The following is a 17,586-nucleotide window of genomic DNA, read 5'->3' as shown; positions in this document are numbered from 1 at the left end:
TCATTTTCATTTGCCGCTAGGTATTTACTAATTTCTCTTGCAATTTCTTCTTTGACCCACTTGTTGTTTAAGAGAGTGTTGTTGAGCCTCCATGTATATGTGAATTTTCTGGCACTCCGCCTATTATTGATTTCCAACTTCATTCCTTTATGATCTGAGAAAGTGTTGTGTATGATTTCAATCTTTTTAAATTTGTTAAGACTTGCTTTGTGACCCAGCATATGGTCTATCTTCGAGAATGATCCATGAGCTCTTGAAAAAAAGGTGTATCCTGCTGTTGTGGGATGTAATGTCCTATAAATGTCTGTTAAGTCTAGCTCATTTATAGTAATATTCAGATTCTCTATTTCTTTATTGATCCTCTGTCTAGATGTTCTGTCCATTGATGAGAGTGGTGAATTGAAGTCTCCAACTATTATGGTATATGTGTCTATTTCCCTTTTCAGTGTTTGCAGTGTGTTCCTCACGTATTTTGGGGCATTCTGGTTCGGTGCATAAATATTTATGATTGTTATGTCTTCTTGTTTAATTGTTCCTTTTATTAGTATATAGTGTCCTTCTTTGTCTCTTTTAACTATTTTACATTTGAAGTCTAATTTGTTGGATATTAGTATAGCTATTCCTGCTCTTTTGTGGTTGTTATTTGCATGAAATATCTTTTCCCAACCTTTCACTTTCAACCTATGTTTATCTTTGGGTCTAAGATGTGTTTCCTGTAGACAGCATATAGAAGGATCCTGTTTTTTAATCCATTCTGCCAGTCTATGTCTTTTGATTGGGGAATTCAGTCCATTAACATTTAGAGTTATTATTGTTTGGATGATATTTTCCTCTACCCTTTTGCCTTTTATATTATATATATCATATCTGACTTTCCTTCTTTCTACACTCTTTTCCATGTCTCTCTCTTCTGTCTTTTTGTATCTGACTCTAGTGCTCCCTTTAGTATTTCTTGCAGAGCTGGTCTCTTGGTCACAAATTCTCTCAGTGACTTTTTGTCTGAGAATGTTTTAATTTCTCCCTCAATTTTGAAGGACAATTTTGCTGGATATAGGAGTCTTGGTTGGCAGTTTTTCTCTTTTAGTAACTTAAATATATCATCCCACTGTCTTCTAGCTTCCATGGTTTCTGCTGAGAAATCTACACATAGTCTAATTGGGTTTCCCTTGTATGTGATGGATTGTTTTTCTCTTGCTGCTTTCAAGATCCTCTCTTTCTCTTTGACCTCTGACATTCTAACTAATAAGTGTCTTGGGGAATGCCTATTTGGGTCTAATCTCTTTGGGGTGCACTGCACTTCTTGGATCTGTAATTTTAGGTCTTTCATAAGAGTTGGGAAATTTTCAGTGATAATTTCTTCCATTAGTTGTTCTCCTCCTTTTCCCTTCTCTTCTCCTTCTGGAACACCCACAACACGTATATTTGTGCGGTTCATATTGTCCTTGAGTTCCCTGATACCCTGTTCGAATTTTTCCATTCTTTTCCAGATAGTTTCTGTTTGTTTTTGGAATTCAGATGTTCCATCCTCCAAATCACTAATTCTGTCTTCTGTCTCTTTAAATCTATCATTGTAGGTATCCATTGTTTTTTCCATCTTTTCTACTTTATCCTTCACTTCCATAAGTTCTGTGATTTGTTTTTTCAGTTTTTGTATTTCTTCTTTATGTTCAGCCCATGTCTCCTTCATGTCCTCCCTCAATTTATCGATTTCGTTTTTGAAGAGGTTTTCCATTTCTGTTCGTATATTCAGCATTAGTTGTTTCAACTCCTGTATGTCATCTGAACTATTGGTTTGTTCCCTTGACTGGGCCATATTTTCAATTTTCTGAGCGTGATCTGTTATCTTCTGCTGGCATCTGGGCATTTAGTCAGATTTCCCTGGGTGTTGGACCCCACAGGTTGAAAAATTTTTCTGTGGTCTCTGGGTTCTGTTTTTCTTATCCTGCCCAGTAGGTGGCGCTTGTGGCACACGTCTGTCTACAGGCTCCACCAGTAAAAGTTGCTGTGGGTCCTTTAACTCTGGAAAACTCTCGCCGTAGTGGAGGTTTGGCAGCCAAAGTGTCTTGGAAGAGTGCCAGCTGGCCCGGGGGTCCGAACACGGGGAGGGTCGCCGGCCACCGCAGCACGAGAGAGCGCCCGACCGAATTTCCTTGTCGGCCCGGGGCGCCAAGCGTGGCGGGAGGGCGCCAGCTGTGCAGCCCGGGAGAGTGCACTGTTCCCAGCCGGACCGGGGAGTCACGTGTTTGGAAGGGACCCCTGGTCACCGTTCTCCGCAGTCTGGGGATTTTCGACCCAACTCTCTCAGTTGGTGCAGGGAGCCTCGCGTGGTGGGGGTGCCAGCCGCCGCGGCCCAAGGGGACCGTCTGCCCAATTCTGCCAGCTGGCCTGGGAAGGAGGAAGGGAGGGACTCCGGCTGCTTGCCGTCCCGCCCAGGAAAACCCGCGCCCCTTGGTGATCTCACCGGAGCTGGTTCTCCCAGACAGTCAGCCGTTCCAGGATGGGGTACGCCGTCCCTTTGATCTCCGTCGTGGCTCCAGGAGCTGCTCTGTATTGTCTCCACTCCCCCAGTAGCTGTTCTGGAGGAGGAAAGGTGAGGGTGGCAAGGCTGTCGAGGCTGGTGGCGGAGGAGCCGGTGAAGGTGGAAGAGGGCACCGTGGTGGTTGGAGAGCCACCGGAGCAGGAGGGGGAAGAGGGGAGAGGAGGGCGGGCGGGTTGGCTGCTGCGGGGCGTGGGCGCTGCGCGGCGGGCCGGCGGAGAAAGAAAGAAAGAGGGCGGGTGGGTCGGCTGCTGCGGGGCGTGGGCGCCGCGCGGCGGGCCGGCTGAGAAAGAAAGCTGTGTTTTTTTTTTTTTAATATTTTTATTGAGAAATCTTCACACACAGTCCATACACAATATACAGTTGGTGGCTCACAATATCATCGCATAGTTGTGTATTCATCACCATAATCATTGTTAGAATATTTGCATCATTCCAGAAGAAGAAATAAAAGAAAAAACATACATCCCATATCTCTTACCCCTCCCTCTCATTGACCACTAGTATTGCAATTTACCCAGTTTTTTACCCTTTATTCTCCCTATTATTTATCCTTTTTTTTGTTTTTTTACTCATCTGTCCATATCCTGGATAAAAGGAACTTAATACACAAGGTTTTCACAATCATACGTTCACATTGTATGAGCTATATACAGTTGTCTTCAAGAATCAAGGAAACTGGAATACAGTTCAGCATTTTCAGGTACTTCCCTCCAGCCACTCCAATCCACCACAAATTAAAAAGGAATATCTATATAATGCATAAGAATAACCTTAAAGAAACCCTCTTGACCTGTTTGAGATATTTTAGCCACTGAAACTTTGTTTCCTTTCTCTCTTTCCACTTTTGATCCAGAAGGCTTTTTGAATCCCATGATGTTGGGTCCCAATCATCTCAGGAGTCCTGTACCACGTTGCTAGGGAGATTTACGTCCCTGGGTGTCATGTCCCATGTAGTAGGGGGAGGGCAGTGAGTTCACCAGCAGATTGGGCTTATAGAGAGAGGCAACATCTGAGCAACAAAAGAGGCTGTCTAGGGTGACTCTCAGGTATAATTATAAGTAGGCTTAGCTTCTCCTTTGCAAAAATAAGTTTCATAGGAGCAAACCCCAGGGCCAAGGGCTCAGCCTATTAAATTGGTTGTCCCCATAGCTTGTGAGAATAACAGGAATTCCCTGAATGGGGAAGTTGAATATTTCTTCCTATCTCCCCAGTCCCCCAAAGGGTTTTTGCAAATACTTTTTTATTCTCTGCCCATATTACTCTGAGATATACAAACCAACAAGATCTCATGTCCTATTCAAGATTCCATGTAATTGTAGTGTTCGAATAAACTGACCATAAAAATTGTTCTAGTTTGCTAGCTTTTGGAAAGCAGTATATCAGAAACAGAATGGCTTTTAAAAAGGGAAGTTTAACAAGTTGCTAGTTCACGGTTCTAGAACTGTGAAAATGTCCAAATTAAAACAAATCTTTAGAAATGTCCAATCCAAGGCATCCAGGGAAAGATACCTTTATTCGAGAAGGCTGATGAAGTTCAGGGTTTCTCTCTCAAGTGGAAAGCATGTGAGGAACACAGCATCTGCTAGCTTCTTCTCCAGGAGTCTTGCTTCATGAAGCTCCCCCAGACGCATTCCCCATCTCCAAAGGTCACTGACCAGTGGACTATATCCTTCTCAGAATCTTGTGGCTTTCTATCTTGTTGTTCTCAAAACGAACTCTCTCCAAAATGGCTCCTCCTTTATGATATTCTAGTAAACTAATCAAAACCCATGTAGGATGGGTGGAGACATGTCTCCATCTTATCAAGTTTAAAACCTGCTATTGAGCCACATCTCTGTGGAGATAAACTAATCAAGTTTCCAACCTATAGTGTGAATAGGGATTAGAGGAAACCGTTGCTCACACGAGATTAGGATTTAAAACATGACTTTTCTAGGGTACATAAATCTTTTGAAACCAGCACACAAGTTAAATTAGATCATGCACTACCCAAAATATAAATTTTGCACCAAATGTGCATCTCTCCCTTTGGTCTCACACAGAAGTTGAAGTTTTAAAATATGAACCATATCATCCTTTAACCTGTGTTCTGATTTATGTAGTCCTATCCAAATCAGCTTCATTCTTATCTCTAGTTGAAGTCTGATTGCTTTTTCAACTTTTTTAATGGTTGCTGTATGGGGTAATGCTGACTTTCATACCTTCAGTGCTCTAACTCAGAGTCTCAGGTATCACATAAATACCTGAAGTTCCAGGAAACGACCAGGTTATACACAGATTGTTCAGTATCTCAGAATTTACAAATAACAGTTCCATCTCCTGAATATATGTGACTACTGTAAGAGTTTATAATCTAGGACCCTTTACAATAGGCTACAACCTGATAACCCATGTCTTGATTTCAATTCTCCAAGTTTGTATATTATAGTTGGTCCATGTGAGTGAGGCGTGATAATATTTATCTTTTTGTTTCTGCCATTTCATTTAACACAGTGTTCTTAAAGTTCACTGACCTAGGTGCATGCCTCAGAGCTTCATTCCTTCTTGCAGCCACTCAGTAGTTCATTGTATGTAACTGAATTTTTTTTAACTTTTTTTTATTGTATAATATAATATATTATATTATAATAAAAAGAAAGAAAAAAGGAATACTTTACAAAGGACTCTTCAACAAGTAATTACAGGACAGATCCCAGAATTTGTCATGGCCTACCATACCATCCTCTCAGATGTTTCTTTTTAGCTGCTCCAGCATATGGGATACTAGGAGGCATAAATATTGTTTTTTATTATCACAATCGATCTTTTTTTTCTTTTTTGTGAAAAATAACATATACAAAAAAGCAATAAACTTCAAAGCACAGTACCACAATTAGTTGTAGAACATATTTCAGAGCTTGGTTTGAGTTACAGTTCTACAATTGTAAGTTTTTATTTCTAGCTGCTTTAAGATATTGGAGACTAAAAGAAATATCAGTTTAATGATTCAGCAGCCATATTTGTTTGTTAAATCCTACCTTCTCTGTATAACTCCACCATCACCTTTGATCTTTCTATCCCACTCTTTAGAGATAGTTGGGCTATGGCCATTCTAACTTTTTCACATTGGAAGGGTCTGTCAGTAATATGGGGTAGGGAGATGGAACTAGCTGATGTTCTGGAGAGGTTGGGCCCTCTAGGTTTCAGGATTTATCTGGACCAGGGACCCACCCATCTGGAGGTTGTAGGTTTCTGGAAAGTTACCCTAGTGCATAGAACCTCTGTAGAATCTTATATATTGCCCTAGGTGTTCTTTAGGGTTGGCAAGAATGGTTTTCATTGGGATTTGGCAAATTATGATAAGTAGCAATGTGTAACTGAAGCTTGTGTAAGAGTGACCTCCAGAGTAGCCTCTCGACTATATTTGAACTCTCTCAAGCACTGATACTTTACTGTGATGCTTCTTTTCCCACTTTTGGTCAGGATGAACTTGTTGATCCCATGGTGCCAGGGCCGGAGTCATCCCTGGGAGTCATCTGTCATGCCACCAGGGAGACTTTCACCCCTGGATGTCATGTCCTATGTAGGAGGTTAGGGCAATGATTTCATTTGCAGAGTTGGGCTTAGAGAGAGTAAGGCCACATCTGAGCAACAAAAGAAGTCCTCCAGAAATAACTCTTAGTCATACCTATAGGTAGGCTAAACTTCCCTGTATAAGCTTATCAGAGTAAGCCTCAAGATATAACTGAGTTTTATATGTTAATCTTGCATCCAGCAACTTTGCTGAATTCATTTATTAGTTCTAGAGCTTTTTTTTTAGATTCCTCAGGGTTTTCTACATATATAGTCATATCTTCTACAATAGAAATAATTTTACTTCTTCCTTTTCAATTGGGATGTCATTTATTTCTTTATCTTGCCTAAGTGCTTTGGCTGAAACTTTCAGTACAGTGTTGAATAGAAGTGGCAGAAGTGGGCATCTTTGTCTTGATCTTTATATTGGGGGGAAGGTTTCATAATTGAGATGATGTTTGCTGTGAATTTTTCAGCCTTTATCAGGTTGAGGAAGTTCTCTTCTATTCCTAGTTTATTGAGTGTTTTTATCATGAAAGGGTGCTGGATTTTGTCAAATCTTTTTTTCTTCATCAATTGAGATAATTAAGAAGATTTAACAATTATGAACATATACATAGCTAGCAACAGTGCTCCAAAATATATGAAGCAAATGTTAATGGAATTGGGGAAATAAACAGTTATGTAATATTAGTTTGAGACTTCAGTATCCACTTTCAATAACAGAACAGTCACACAGAAGATTAATAAGGAAATAGAAGATTTGAGCAATACCATAAACCAGTTAGGCCTAATAGCCATTACAGAACACTCCACCCAACAATATATGAATGCACACACTTTTGAAATGCATATGAAACAATTCATATTGGGATAGACCATGTATTAAGCTGCAAAACAAGTCTTAATACATTTCTGATCACAAATTGGCAACAACCCAAATGTTCATTAATTGGTGAATGGCTAAACAAAATGTGATTTATAGTTCCAGGGAAATACTATTCAGCAATAAATGGTGTGAACTATTAATATGTGCTGCAATGTAGATGAACCTCATGGTACTACGCAAGTGGAAGAAGCCTAACACAAAAGACTACTAGTTTTATGACATAAAATTTCTAGAAAAGGCAATTTTCTAGAGAAAAAAAGCAACTCAGTGGTTGTGTAAAACTGGTAACAGTGGTATGAGAGATTGAAAATCGGCATACAGGAACTTTTGAGGGTAAGAAAAGTTTGACTTGTGATGACTTCATAGCTGTAAGAATTTATTAAGAATCTTTGAACGGTTTAAAAAAAACTTCAATGAAAGATATATTAGAAGGTGTGCCTGAATGCTTCTGGGAAAGTCAAGGGAAAATATCACTCATAAAGCACGGGGTTGGGTGTAGAGTTAAAGAAAGGTGTTTAAGGAAATAGTTGAATACCATGCATAGAGACCCATATGAAAGAGAGTATGATTTGTTCAGGGAGTTTTTAAGAGGCGTGTCTTGTTGTGCCATCAAGTTTGAGTCTCGGAATGTCAGAAGATAAAGCTAAAAGTGAATTTAGAGATAATAAAATGAAAGATTCCAAGTTGTTGGTAATAACCTGGCAAGAATTTCAGGGAATTATTGCATTCTTACTCTTGTTTTGCTTTTGTGGACACAAGTCCAACATAATTTTGAAAAATTATCAGAAGGAAGGCTATTCAAAATTGAACTAAATGATTTACTATCCCTTGAAACAAAACCATGATAGTCCTTGGGTATTGAGTTCTGTTTATATTTCAAGACCCAGTTAATGTTAATTATTTCTGCTATATCTTATCTAATGCCTTTTTGCCCCTGCTTCTTCCAGGATCTCTTCTCTGTGTTTCTTTACCTCTGTTACAGCACTTACAGCCTGGTATCATAATGCTTTCTTATGAGACTCTAAAGATCCTTGACAGCAGGGAAGCATATATTCAGTTTTATAATTGCAATGCTTGGCGTGGTGTTTGGACATAATATAGTGCACAGTAGTAAATTTGCTTGCCATAACTTTCAATGAAGGGTCATAGAAACATAGATCAAAGGGTTGGACAAAATTGTTCATGAAATTAGTCAACACAAAATACTGGGAGGGCACAAGATGAAATATATAAACTTTTAGAGGATTTGACTGTGGATCAAGGTAAATAATTCCCCATCCAATTCTTGAATTCTCGTGTCTACTTTTATTGTTTCTTTTCTATCTTAGAATCTGAGAGCTGGAAAAGGTCTTTAGAGACTATATCATTTTGTTCTGTCTGTTTATTCCCTTTGTGACCATAAGCAAATTATTCAAATCTTTTCTAAGCCTAGTTTGCTTATTTGTAAAATGACAGAGTTTAGAGTAATACAGTTTAGTATAATACCTTATGTCATCTTTTTATGAGGATTGAATGAAATAGTATTGATGAAATTTTTAGTGTTCAGCTCATAGAATCAAGCCAGTAACTAGTTAGCTTGAGTGAACTATGCAAAGTTTACTGCAAGTATGTGGTTAAATTTTGAGTGAACTATACAAAGTTTACTGCAAGTATGTGGTTAAATTTGGACTAGAATCCCAGTGTCATTAATCCTAAAACGGGTTTACCACACTATCTTGTTTGGTACTTCTCTCTGTAATAGTGACTTTTTTCCCTTTTTAGTTACTGTTCCAGATTGTTGTGGTTGCTCTGGGAAACAAAATCACAAGCTTTATTCATTCAGTGTATGTTTATTAAGCATTGCTATGTACCAAGTATTGTGGTAGATAAAGGAAAACAGATGAAGAAATGGTCCCTGTTCTCAGGAGCCTGGTGTCTAGAATGTAGCAGATGGACCTAGAAAAATATAAAATTTAAATAAAATGTTTAACATCATGGTAGACAAATGTGGATGATGTTAAAAGGATTTAACCAGCTTATCTTGGAAGGTGGCGGCGGGGCGCCTGGGGTCAAAGTCTTTATAGAGCAGGTAAGCAGGCGAAAGGTAGGTGAGCAGCAGGTGAAAGGAGCTGAGGGCTATGAGAACGACAGGTTTATTTTTGCTTGGTAGTACTTTGTGGAAAGTGGTGTCATTGTGTAGGAGTGTATGAAGAGTTTGAAAGTGTAGTTTATTTTCAGTGGAGTCAGGATTTCAGAGGATGCAGTAGAATAGATTTGGTAGGGAAAAAAGCACAGGAGGGGATGTCAGTGGATAGGAAGTATAAAGAAATATGAGGAGGAGAAGGCAGTGTTGGTAGCATTATTGCAGCTCCCTGCTATAGATTCTGGGTAATTGTTTTTCAGCTCTTATATAAAAGCCCTTTGAGATTGTTGACATCTGACTGTATTACAGTAAACTTACTCTTCTTGTTATTTTCTGCCCTCTCTCACAGACATAGCCTCATTAAATAATGACTTGGGAATGTTATCATTCTTCCACTTTTGTTTAGTCCATGAGGTTGAACCTCTCAATAGCACAGGCTAGGACTAAGTTAGTACTAATCTCGCATGACTGTTCAATGAATATTTAAAAGAGTACTGGAAATTGAAGAAACTGTAATTTGGTATAATATGTAAGCTTTTAATCCTCTGTATTTAATGTCTTCTTTTGTGTATGTGTGTAGGTTAAATGTATCTTTAGAATACAGTATGAAGAGGTCTTGTATATTCAAAGGCCTATTGAAGAAGACAGAAGAAAATTTTTCCAAGAATTGATTCTCACTCAGGCATCAATGGCACCACCACGAAGGAAACACACCGGTAACGCTCCTAAAATCCATAGGCAAATGGGGGGATGGAATTAGGAAATGACCTTTCTTGGAGTCAAGAATTTTTAAATAATTTCTTCATGAAAGTGAAGGCACTTTGTCAGGTTCTTTTTATCTTGGGAGTGACTCATGTAGAAGTGGCCATTGTGTTTACCTATTTTAAGGAGATTGAGGGTACAGTCTAAATGGTAAAGCTTTACTAATAGGTGACAATTAATGAAGTATTCCTCTTAGAGCCTTATCCAGATGCTCCAGTAGATTTCACATTTCAATACTTAGGTAGTTAAAAAAAAAAAAGTCTTTGGTTTTGCTCTGTTTTAGTCTCTACATACTTAGGATTTGAACTGTGAAGTTGTACACAAGGTATTATATTGATTATTTTCAGGACTAAGAGCTGCTTTTTCTGGATTATTTTATTTATTGATTACTTTTCAAATATTTATTGGCAACCTGTTATGTTAAATGTTTTATTTTTGGTAGTCACTTGGGAAACTATCATGTCTTTGTTTTTTGTTTTTCTTGGATTTGAATTCAAAGGGGGACCTTAAGAATTTGTCATATCTTAATTCCCTGATTTAAGGACTGCATTCTAAACCATTCAAAAGAGTTTCTTTTCCTAATCTTAAATGTACATAAAGAATAAGACCCCTGCCTCTGGTTCAGGCTGCTAAGGCAATGAGTTGACCTAATAACAAAAATGTATTGGCTCATGGTTTCAGAGGCTAGAAGGCTTGCTTTCTCTTGGAGTTTGTAGTTGTGTCCCACCTAACTGACACTGCTAAGATTCCTTGCCTTTTCCTTCACATGGTGATCCCTTCTTCTTTCTGTATTGGGTTCATGCTGACTTCCAGATCCTCCCTGTAGCTTTTTCTCTGTATCTGAATTCCTTCTGCTTGTAAAGGACTCCATTAATCCACCTTCATTCAGTTGAGTCCATTTAAACTAAAAATAACATCTTCAAGAGATACAATTAAAATGGGCTCATACCCCCAGGAACTTTGATCAAGATTTATGCTATGTCTTATTTAAGGTATTAAGGTATGTAATTCAATCTATCCACAATTCCTAACTTGGTCTTTCATCCTCTACCAGAAAATAGAAATCCGTTTTGGTAAAAATGTTTAAGCCTTGTTCCATGTTTTATGTTTCTTGTAAGATGTTAAATAAATTCCCTTTCCTATGTTTCCATATTCTGTCCAGTGTTTTGTTTACTTGTTTGTTTTTCATTGGTTGTATTATCCAACAGTTTAATAATTTTGTTGTTCTTTAATGGCTCCTTTCAAAATTTTCTCAATGTGTAAAAAATAAATACTTAGCAAGTGACTATAGTTATATGGATTTTCCCTAAGAAACCTCAGCATGTTCAGTATGTGAATTTTACCTTCTTATTAGTTGTTGCTTCCTGTTAATCTAAATATCAGTATTTAAAATGTTTCATTATGGAACTAATTAATCTCATAGACCTGAATTTTTTCCATTCAAGATTGGTATAATTCTTTTTTTAGTGCTTCTGTTGAATATTGTTTTTCTTCTTAGGGCTATGTAGAAATAGAGCTATATTGAAATCAGTGTGAATACACAGATTTTTTTAATGCCAAGCTTCCCATTGATACCATGAAAATCTTTTAAGGAATTGGAGGATGTTATGGTTAAGAAAGTTAATATTTTATCTTGTAAGATTTTTTGGTTTAGCTTAGGGTAAATGGTGGATAACATAGATTTTTATATATAACTCTTTAGTCTCAATTTCTTTCCTTTTCCTCCATGTATCTAGGACTCTTTTTTTCCTCCCTCCCTGCAGTGCCATTCACTATCCCTCCTGTGTTATATTAAGAATGTGAGGGAGAAGACTTGCCTAAAATCGTTCTACTGAGGACAGAAAGAATCAAATAATTGTTATTTGCCCATTTAACTTTTCTTTCATATAAGACAACCCTATGTTGAGAAGCAGTTTTTAGACAAGATTGACTTAAGCAAATCAGTATACAGTACTTCGTCTTGAAGATATTTTTGTTCAGTTAAAGTATTTCTCATAAGTTATATGCAAATAATATTTCAAGGTCAAATTATTTAAAATCATTTGCTCTTTAAAGGAGTTCTGTTGTGAGTTATTTTATAAATGAAGTTATTCCCTCATTTACTTTTTATTTCCAATCATGTTTTTACTTGCTGGATTTGCATGGTTTAAACGTGTTTTGGTTTTCATATATATGGATGGTGGTGATGGTAGCACAATATTCTGAACATAAAACACTGAAACATACATCTGAATGTAGTTTAAAAAGGGAATTGTTAGTTTGTACATGTGGTAATAGGATAAAAATTTGTTTAAAAGTCCAATGAACTACATTACTTAGTGAATCTTAAGTTAAGCCATGGACCAAAGTTAATTGGAAAAAAAAAATACTAAAAACACCTTGAGGGAATGCCAGAAAAGTAATTTAGGTCTAAGCCCTATCATATTTGAATCTTAATGTTTTCTTTTATTTTCCTTAGCTCTTTGTGCTATGGAAGTGCTTCCTCTTGCACTACCTTCCCCACCTCGTCAGTTATCAGAATCTGAAAAAAATCGGATGGAGGACCAGGAGGAAAATACTCTAAGAGAGTTGCGGTTGTTTCTCAGGGATGTAACCAAGAGGCTGGCCACAGATAAACGCTTTAACATCTTCAGCAAACCGGTGGATATTGAAGAGGTCTTGTTTCAGTAGTGTGCAAACAATGAAGTTGAACTGGCTAAAAGAAAAAAAAATATTGACATCTTTTTTTGGAAGGAAAAAAAAGCAAAGGCATGGATGAATATTACCCCTAGCCTGTAAAATTTTAATCCATGTGAAAACTATCCAGGTCATCAGCAAACATCTGGTGACTTTTGGGTAAAATTAGTAACTGATTTGTGTATCTCGTCTTAATTTATTATCGATCCTTGTGATCTCTTACTCTTCAGTTTAAGAAGAGGATTGAACGTTACTTTAGTGAAATGTCCATACTATACTACTTTTATTCCAGGATAAATTGTGCTCTCAGAAAGTATATTGGTGTTAACCAATCACTACCAGGTAATACTGGCATTTCCCAAATTATGTGTACCTCATTGAAAGAGGTGACTAAGAAACCTGCTATTTCTTTGTCTTTCATATTTTGGAAATGCCTATGGCTAAGATGCTCTTTGCAGTTAAGTACATCCTTTACAGCCCAAATTATTTTTCTCTCCAAGGATTTTCTCTGCTCCCAGTGGAAAATTTCTCACTTTCTATGTGTACTGTTTTGTGTCCTTGTGGGAGCATGATTTGTGATGATGAGAAAAGAAATTTTCCATTTGGAATCTACCATAATAGTGTAGATTTTAATTTTTATTTTCTTTATCCTGGGATAATATAGTGTGTGGATGAACACAATGTGATCTTTACTGGCCTTCTTCGTAGAGTTCAGACTCCATGTTTGAATAGTTTTGGTGTTTTTAGTTTTGAATTTTTTTCTTCATTTTCTTTCTTTTTTTACAATTTGAGTTATAAGATAATTCAAAATTTAATGTTGCATCTTAGTTGTGAAATCTTTTCTTTTGGGCCTGTATCCTTTGGAACCATTACCTCATGTGTGACTGGGAAGAATGAACTAGCATTATATTTTTTCCTCCCTGGCACGTCTGAAAAATACCTGTTTTCCCTTTTAGTGCAGTAAAGGGACTATCTATAATTTTATTTGTATATTCATCCATAATACACAGTTTTATCCATTTGATCCTCTCAACAACCTTCCAAGGTTAGTATTATTATTTCATTTGCAGCTGAGGAAATTGAGGCTTGGTTAGATCAGACAGTTGGCAAATAACATAGCCAAAACTTGGAAGCTTTAAAAAATCAGAGTCCATATTCTTTACACTACATCATAGCTACCTTCTTTCTTTTTCAACTAGGATGATTTGCTTTACTAATTACTAAATATTACTTTATATTTCTGTAACGTTTTTCCTCCTAGTGTTTTCAGATAATCTTAAAACTCTCAACCAGCTTTGAAGAGTGTTTTAAATGCTTATCTGTTGATTTATTTTTTTCAGATTGGGTAAGTTTGGATTCTGACACTTTTTAAAGGATGAAGGCTGCCCCTAAGTCAACCTCTCATGCTTAGAGTAAACCAGTTTTGCCTTTATCCAAAAAACTCATTTTTCTTTCTAATCAAAAAAGATTGTCAGATTTCAAATGCCATCTATAAAAGAGTAAAAGTTTTATAAATGGTGAATAGGCAGTGGAGGGGGATAGAAATTAGGAGATAGAAATCAGATAAAAAAAACTTAGGGGCTGGGTTATATTACTCTTGTTTCTTCCATTGTTCTTTCTTCTCAGGTTCATTTTGCTACTGGTTCTTTGCTCTTGAAACTGAAAGCATAGGAGCCCCTGGAAGCATTAGAGAGGAGAAAACAAGATAATATTTAGATAACTTAAAATGCAAAGTTTATATTCCGATAATAAATTTAAAATGTCTACAAACTTTATCATGTTCCAAGGCAGAGTGCAGAGAAACAAAACTAGAATATAAATGTCGAGTTTTAAAATTAAGCAGGGGTACTCAAATTTTATAACTTCTAGTTATATAAATTTTTATAGTTATTACAGTTTATAAAATATTTCCCACATATACTCAGGGCATGTTAAATGTCAGAGCTAAGACTTCAACTAGTATTTTCTGAGCTATTTCTAATCTCACGTACAGCTCCACTACTTTCCCCAATAAGGAGAATGACTGGTTTTCGGCACTTAACAGTGAAAAAATAAATTAAAAACACACACACCCCTAACATTTTAAAAATATGTAATCTTAAAATTTTAACTATATATGATTTAAATATATGTATGTGTATATGTAATTTAAAAAGACAATGATGCATCTCAAACTATGAGAAAATTATCTTTCAGTTTTATGGGCAGAAAGGACCCTGCTCCCAGAAATTGTTCATGGATTAATTAAAAAGTACTGCTCAGTCTGCTTTTATATCAGACTCAATTAATTGCTCTGAGATTTGCCTTGTTGGGATGCTTAGGTTGCTAGAGCTTTCTTATTGGTCAAATGATATAAAACCTAATTTTCTGGGCAAGCCGTGAATTAATGTCTCCTACTTTGGATAACCCAGAAAATGAGCAGAGAACAAAAAGTTTTTCCTGTTTGTAGATTTGCTTATCATTAGGAATAAATTCAGGTAATCTTTTACTAGTCATTAAAGCAATACTAGATTTTGTTATATTACTGGCTCAGAAGGTTTGTAATGATTCTAAAGGAATGGAAAACACTTTCCATGAAATGATTATCTAGAAAACTGAAAAAAAAATTGTTTTTGGTTTATAATTTTTAAAGAGATACGACAGCAATTTCTCTAATGATATGAAAAGTCAATCTTTCTTCTTTCTTTTTTCCTCAAAGCAACATTTGTTGATGCTTACTGATTGCTTTTACCTAGACATCCTCTTCTCATATATGTTCAAAGGATTGAGGGGGGAAAAAAGGCTGAAACAATTAGTTTTAAATTTCAAGATGAGAAACATTGCAGAGGTGATTTTGATTTGACTTTGGAAACAGACCTTTCATGGAAAGTATGACAGATGATAACGTTAGTAACATAAGCTGCACTGTAATTATTTCTTAAATGTCTAGATTTAATTTTTGAAGAGCTGTATGTTTTTGTGTTCTTATGGACTGAGGTCATGTGAAAAATCAGAAGCAATTTTTATTAAAATATCCTGTTTGTTGTAGGTTTCGGATTATCTTGAAGTGATCAAGGAACCAATGGATTTATCAACAATAATAACTAAAATTGATAAGCACAGTTACTTGACTGCTAAGGATTTCCTGAAAGATATTGACCTCATCTGTAGCAATGCTTTAGAGTACAATCCAGATAAAGACCCAGGAGGTAAGGATGCATAAAGCAAGGTTGACCTGATAAGATAGTTTAAACACTAAATCATGTCTGTGTTTTAGATAGACAAATTAATATCAATGACTTATTGTATTTAGAAACTTCTTGATAAGAAACTAACAATATACTTAAAAGTAATATGCTTAAATTAGAGAATTTTAAATTTGTTCTAGGTTAGGTATTATGTTCAGGATTTAGTTTCTTCGTTTACTATTTTTTTTTATACTTAAGGTATAATTTTGTTTAGGCTATGACAGAAAACTGAGTAATTAAAAATATAATTAAAAATATATTTATTTTGTCAACAAACCCAGTGCTGATAAACACTGGGAGTCTTGGGAAACCAGTGAGATAAAATACATTTACATAGAATAAAGACCTCTTTATGTGGCATATTATCTGTTCTACAAGTTGGGGTTTTGTTTTTTTTTAATTTTTTAGTTTTATTTTTTTAAATACCAAAAAACACCTAACAAACGCAAGCATTCCTATTTTGATCATTCCGTTCTACATATATAATCAGTAATTCACAATATCATCATCTAGTTGCATATTCATCATCATGATCATTTCTTAGAACACTTGCATCTATTCAGATAAAGAAATAAAATGAAAACAGAAAAAAAAAATTTATACATACCATACCCTTTTACCCCTCCCTTTCATTGATCACTAGATTTCAAACTAAATTTATCTTAACATTTATTCTTCATATTATTTATTTTTATTCCATGTGTTCTACTCTCTGTCGACAAGGTAGATAAAAGGAGCATCAGACACAAGGTTTTCACAATCACATAGTCACATTGTGAAAGCTTTATCATTATACAATCATCTCCAAGAAACATGGCTACTAGAACGCAGCTCTACATTTTCAGGCAGTTCCCTCCAGCCTCTCCATTACATCTTGACTAAAAAGGTGATATCTACTTAATGCATAAGAATAACCTCCAGGGTAACCTCTCAACTCTGTTTGGAATCTCTCAGCCATTGACACTTTGTCTAATTTCCCTCTTCCCCCTTTTGGTCGAGAAGGTTTTCTCAGTCCCTTGATGCTGGGTCTCAGCTCATTCTAGGGGTTTTCTCAATCCCATGATACTGAGTTCCAGCTCATCCTAGGATTTCTGTCCCACATTGCCAGGAAGTTCCACACCCCTGGGAATCATGTCCCTCATAGACAGGGGGAGGATGGTGAGTTTGCTTATTGTGTTGGCTGGAGAGAGAGGCCACATCTGAGCAAAAAAAAGAGGTTCTCTTCAGGATGACTCTTAGGCCTAATTTTAAGTAGGCTTGACCTATCCTACTTAAATTTCATATGAACAAACCCCAAGACTGGGAGCTCAGCATATAGCTTTGGTTATCCACTCTGCTTGTGAGAATATCAAGAATTCAATTTGGGGAAGTTGAATTTTCCCTTGTTCTCACCATTCCCCAATGGTCCCAAAGGGGACTTTGCAGATACTTTTTTATTCACTGTTTAAATCACTCTTGGATTTATTGGGGCATCATTCTGGACAAACCAACAAAATTTCATGTCCTACTCAAGTTTCCATGTACTTATGGTGTTCAATTAAGCTGTCTACATAAGTTATATTAGGAAATGCGCTAGTCAAAATATAATTTTGTACCGAATAAACATTTTTTGCTTTAGTCAAACACATAAGTTGAAATTTTAAAGTATTGATTGCCATCTATTTTCTGCACCCTGCAGTAATGACATTGCTTTGTTCTTCCTCATGCAAAAACATTTTTAAAATTTGTACATTTAATCACTATCCTTATATACTCTAGGCATTCCTCGATTATACTATTTCAGTCTTTATTATCTATCTTTCTTTGTGATTTCATTCGT

At 36.3% G+C, this 17,586-nt stretch overlaps 1 protein-coding gene across 5 annotated transcripts in view; it reads left to right on the top strand.

Annotated features, from left to right (window-relative positions):
* ATAD2B (ATPase family AAA domain containing 2B) overlaps nucleotides 1-17,586 on the top strand; it is a 215,998-nt gene that overhangs the window by 160,823 nt on the left and 37,589 nt on the right. For 3 of the 5 annotated variants that reach the window (XM_077152214.1, XM_077152218.1, XM_077152216.1), the window contains 3 exons: nucleotides 9,683-9,818; nucleotides 12,323-12,519; nucleotides 15,569-15,728. In XM_077152214.1, coding sequence (XP_077008329.1) covers nucleotides 9,683-9,818; nucleotides 12,323-12,519; nucleotides 15,569-15,728 — 493 coding nt within the window. The remainder of the gene's footprint in view (nucleotides 1-9,682; nucleotides 9,819-12,322; nucleotides 12,520-15,568; nucleotides 15,729-17,586) is intronic. The other 2 variants (XM_077152215.1, XM_077152217.1) reach the window with 1 other exon arrangement.

This window comes from Tamandua tetradactyla, chromosome 3 (genome assembly GCF_023851605.1).
Source record: "Tamandua tetradactyla isolate mTamTet1 chromosome 3, mTamTet1.pri, whole genome shotgun sequence".
Lineage (NCBI taxonomy): Eukaryota > Metazoa > Chordata > Mammalia > Pilosa > Myrmecophagidae > Tamandua > Tamandua tetradactyla.
The sequence above is the reverse complement of the archived record's forward strand: the minus strand, read 5'-3'. Positions and strand labels throughout refer to the sequence as shown.